We start from the raw sequence: 4596 nt of genomic DNA, 5'->3' as shown, positions 1-4596 counted from the left end.
TACTGAGGGAGTGCTGCACTGTCAGAGGGTCATTACTGAGGGAGTGCTGCACTCTCAGAGGGTCAGTACTGAAGGAATGCTGCACTGTCAGAGGGTCAGTGCTGAGGGAGTGCTGCACAATCAGAGGGTCAGTACTGAGGGAGTGCTGCACAATCAGAGGGTCAGTACTGAGGGAGTGCTGCACAGAGGGACAGTACTGAGGGAGTGCTGCACTGTCAGAGGGTCATTACTGAGGGAGTGCTGCACAATCAGAGGGTCAGTAATGAAGGAATGCTGCACTGTCAGAGGGTCAGTGCTGAGGGAGTGCTGCACTGTCAGAGGGTCAGTACTGAGGGAGTGCTGCACAGAGGGACAGTACTGAGGGAGTGCTGCACAATCAGAGGGTCAGTACTGAGGGAGTGCTGCACAATCAGAGGGTCAGTACTGAGGGAGTGCTGCACAGAGGGACAGTACTGAGGGAGTGCTGCACTGTCAGAGGGTCATTACTGAGGGAGTGCTGCACTCTCAGAGGGTCAGTACTGAGGGAGTGCTGTACTGTCAGAGGGTCAGTACTGAGGGAGTGCTGCACTGTTAAAGGGTCAGTGCTGAGGGAGTGCTGCACAGAGATTCAGTACCTGAGGGAGTGTTGCACTGTCAGAGAGTCGGTGATTCGCACTTTTGCCTCTCAGAGCCAGAGACCCGGGTTCGATTCTCAGCTCCTGGCGACTGTGTGGAATTTGTAAATTCACCCCGTGTCTGTATGGGTTCCCTCCCACTGTCCAAAGATGAGCAGGGTCGATGGTCTGGCCATACTATAATTGCCGATCGTGTCCACGGATGTGGAGGTCAGGTGGATTAGCCATGGGAAATGTAGGGTTATAGGGCGGGATGCCTGGCTATGCCTGGGGTCGGTGCGGATTCGATGGGCCGAATGGCCGTTTTCCGCACAGCAGGAATTCTAAGATTCCGTATCGTGTAGTCCTGTCGTACAACACTTTCCAATGTGCCGCGATTACATGATTTTAAATGGAAAATCATCAAACACAGATGATTTGTTTCTTTTTTCCTCTTTGAGTTGACTGGATCACTGAATCATGATAGTGCCGGGTGGGGGAAGGAGGAGAGTTAGTGTGAGGGTGGAATGGGAAGAGTAACTCGAGTGGGGAGGAGGAGTGTTGATTTCTGATGCTCCCCCCAGCCTCAGGCTGAGCAGAGCTGCACAAACAGGGCAGGGCCGGGCCGGGCCGTCTCTGCATAGCCCGTGCAAGCTGCAACATGCTGCTCTGTGTCCCGGCTCACGCTGCAACCTCTCAGTGCAGCAAGGGTTAAAGAGGTGACAGTGGATGTTGTCATGTTTATCTTCGGCCCTCTCTCTCTCTGCTAATTGGTGGAGCCTGAGAGAGGCAGAGCTGAGAATTCGCCCGCAAACCTCACCGTGACAAGATGTTGGGCTGCTTCGGGCCCCTGTTCCTGCTTCTGCTGCTCAGCCCACACTCCTGGCAGTGTAAGTGAGCTCTCCAACTGAGACCCTCCGTCTCCCTCTCTCTCTCTCTCACACACGCACTCCCTCACTCTCTGTCCTTTCCATTTCCTTGCTGACTCCTTCACTCTCTCTAGCACTCTCTCTCCCTCTCTCTGATTATCCTCCCTCTCTCTCATTCTTTCTTTCCCTCCGATTATTCTCCCTACCTCTCTCTCATTCCTTCTCTTCTCCCCCCCCGATTATTCTCCCTCTCTCTTTCCCTCTCTCGGATTATTCTCCCTACCTCTCTCTGTCTCTCTCTCTCTCTCTCTCATTCCTTCTCTTTCCCCACTCTCTGATTATTCTCCCTCTCTCTCATTCTTTCTTTCCAACTGTCTGATTATTCTCCCTCTCTCTCATTCTTTCTCTTCCCCCTCCCTCTGATTATTCTCTCCCCACTCTCTCTCTCTCCTTTTCTCTACAGTCGTGTCCCGCAGAGACGCCTCCAGCTTCCTCCATCGGGTCAAACGGGCGAACCATGTCTTTGAGGAGACCCGGCAGGGACACCTGGAGCGGGAATGTGTGGAGGAATTCTGCAGCAGGGAAGAGGCGAGGGAAGTCTTCGAGAACGACCCAGAGACGGTAATAGTCCTTCTACCCTCGGCCACTCAGTCCCACTGCCTTCATTACCCCTAATCCCGCGGGTCCGTGTCTCTGTCCCTTACATTTTAAACACCTAACTGATTTGAACCTGCTTTTCTCCAGTAGGTATTTCCAGTTTTGCTAAGCGCTGTTTTCCAGTCCTCCTAGCTTTGTGTGTGTGTGTGTGTTAGTGTTGCTCAATACAAAATCTATACAAGTGTTGGCCTCTCGAGTGTTTTCCTGGAGATGGACCCTGACGTGTATCTGTATAAACACCGGGTAAGAGATGCCAAATTGTCACTGAGCCATTAACACTCCAGCCTTTTGTCCCTGCTTTATATCGTCTGAGAGGAACAAATGGCGCAAATTATTTAGTTTCGTGTTTAAACCGAGTGAAGACTGTTGGACCCGTTCCCAGGGAGATGTTAGGAACGCCCTGATCTCTGTGAGGGTCGACCTTTCCAAAGTGTAGGAGACAGGTCTTCTGTATTCCCAAAGTTTACAAACCAAGTTTTCTGTTTTTACAAAAATAAAATGAATGAATAAAAATAAACTGCATTCTGCTTCACCTCAACTCCAGCGAGGTCACTGGGTCAGTGTTAGCTGTTACACTTCAGATCATGTGTTGGTGTGGGGGTTGGGGGGAGTCTGTTGTTTTCTCTCAAAGTCGAGGTTACAAAACAAGGCGTCTTAGACAAGTTTGTGCACCGTAAGGAAAAGCTGACTGAAAGTTCTTCATAAATTTCTTTATCGGAAGCTTTCCTGCCGCTTCGCTGTGATTTTGTCAGCAGTTTTGGTGGAGGAGTGTTTGAATTGTGCCCAGTTACTTCTCTGGCTCCTTGCAGCAATTTAGAAAATTGTAGCTGGCATGACGATGTTTAAATAAACTGTAATTTACAGGAAGAATAATCACATTTAACTGGAAACGGTTGTAGTCCTGTCACTAACACCAGTGCTCAGTTCCAAAAGCAGACTTTACAATTTTTTTCTTCTTATTTAACCTGAAACTGCTTTAACGCAGCAATTAGACTTTAGAATCAGAAGAAAGCGATCATTGAGAACATGGCTAATCGATAGATTACTTACAGTGTGGAAACAGGCCCTTCGGCCCAACAAGTCCACACCGACCCACTGAAGCACAACCCGCCCAGACCCATTCCCCTAACACTACGGCAATTTAGCATGGTCAATTCACCTAACCTGCACATTTTTGGACTGTGGGAGGAAAGATAGATTACTTACAGTGTGGAAACAGGCCCTTCGGCCCAACAAGTCCACACCGACCCACTGAAGCGCAACCCGCCCAGACCCATTCCCCTAACTCTACGGGCAATTTAGCATGGTCAATTCACCTAACCTGTACATTTTTGGACTGTGGGAGGAAACTGGAGCAAACCCAGGGAGAATGTGCAAACTCCACACAGTCAGTCGCCCTGAGCCAGGGATTGAACCCAGGTCTCTGGTGCTGTGAGGCAGCAGTGCTAACCACTGTGCCACCGTGATAGATTACCTGTTTTGGCTCCATACCCCTTGGCTTGGAAAAGTCTCGCAATCTTCGATTTAATTTTAATTGATTTAGTGTTAACTACTTCTTGTGGGAGCAAGTTGCACTCTTTGGTCAACCTTTGAGTGAAGATACGTTTCCTTCAAGGGCTAATTCAGTTCTCGTAGAATTGTGCATCAGGGCCCCAAACATAGCAAGAACTGGACAATTTCCAGGCCGAAAAGTGGCGAGTAACGTTCATGTCACACAAGAACCAAGCAATGACAACCTTTATATCAAAATTAGGCAGGAGCTGGGAAATGTAGATTGGACACAGCTATTTGAAGGGAAGTCCACATTTGAGATGTGGGAGGCTTTCAAAGATAGGTTAACAGTAGTGCAGGATAGGCATGTTCTGTTGAAGGCAAAGGATAGGAAGGGCAAGATTCGTGAATCGTGGATGACAGGAGAAATTGTACGACTAGCCAAGAGGAAAAATGAAGTGTACATAAGGTCTAGGCAGCTAAGAACAGAATGGGCTCTAGAAGAATATCGGAAGAGTAGGACAAGTCTTAAACGAGGAATCAAGCGGGCTAAAAGGAGTCATGAAACAGCTTTAGCAAGCAAAATTAAGGAAAATCCCAAAGCATTTTATTCATATATAAGAAGCAAATGGGTAACAAGAGAAAGGATTGGTCCACTAAAAGATAATGAAGGAAGGCTATGTGCCAAACCTGAGAGAATGGGTGAGATTTTGAATGATTACTTTGCATCAGATGAATCTTGAGATTAGAGATAGAAGTTTTAATTAGTCTGGATCACATTGGCATAAGAAGGGAAGATGTGTTGGGTAGGCTAGAGGTTATTAAGGTGGACAAATCCCCAGGACCGGATGGGATCTATCCCAGGTTGCTGAGGGAGGCAAGAGAGGAAATAGCTGGGGCCCTGAAAGATATCTTTGTGGCATCCTTAAATACAGGTGAGGTGCCGGAGGACTGGAGGGTAGCTTATGTTGTCCCCCTGTACAAGA

General features: G+C 48.5%; 1 protein-coding gene across 1 annotated transcript in view; it reads left to right on the top strand.

The window, feature by feature from the left end:
- The first annotated feature begins 1245 nt into the window (after positions 1-1245).
- The window catches only part of LOC122550474 (growth arrest-specific protein 6-like), a 33048-nt gene continuing 29697 nt past the window's right edge, over positions 1246-4596 (top strand). The window contains exons 1-2 of the mRNA XM_043691240.1: positions 1246-1483; positions 1926-2083. Of these exons, the coding sequence (XP_043547175.1) occupies positions 1423-1483; positions 1926-2083 (219 nt within the window). The 5' untranslated portion in view covers positions 1246-1422. The remainder of the gene's footprint in view (positions 1484-1925; positions 2084-4596) is intronic.

Source organism: Chiloscyllium plagiosum, chromosome 6, assembly GCF_004010195.1.
Source record: "Chiloscyllium plagiosum isolate BGI_BamShark_2017 chromosome 6, ASM401019v2, whole genome shotgun sequence".
In the NCBI taxonomy this organism is placed as follows: domain Eukaryota; kingdom Metazoa; phylum Chordata; class Chondrichthyes; order Orectolobiformes; family Hemiscylliidae; genus Chiloscyllium; species Chiloscyllium plagiosum.
The sequence above is the reverse complement of the archived record's forward strand: the minus strand, read 5'-3'. Positions and strand labels throughout refer to the sequence as shown.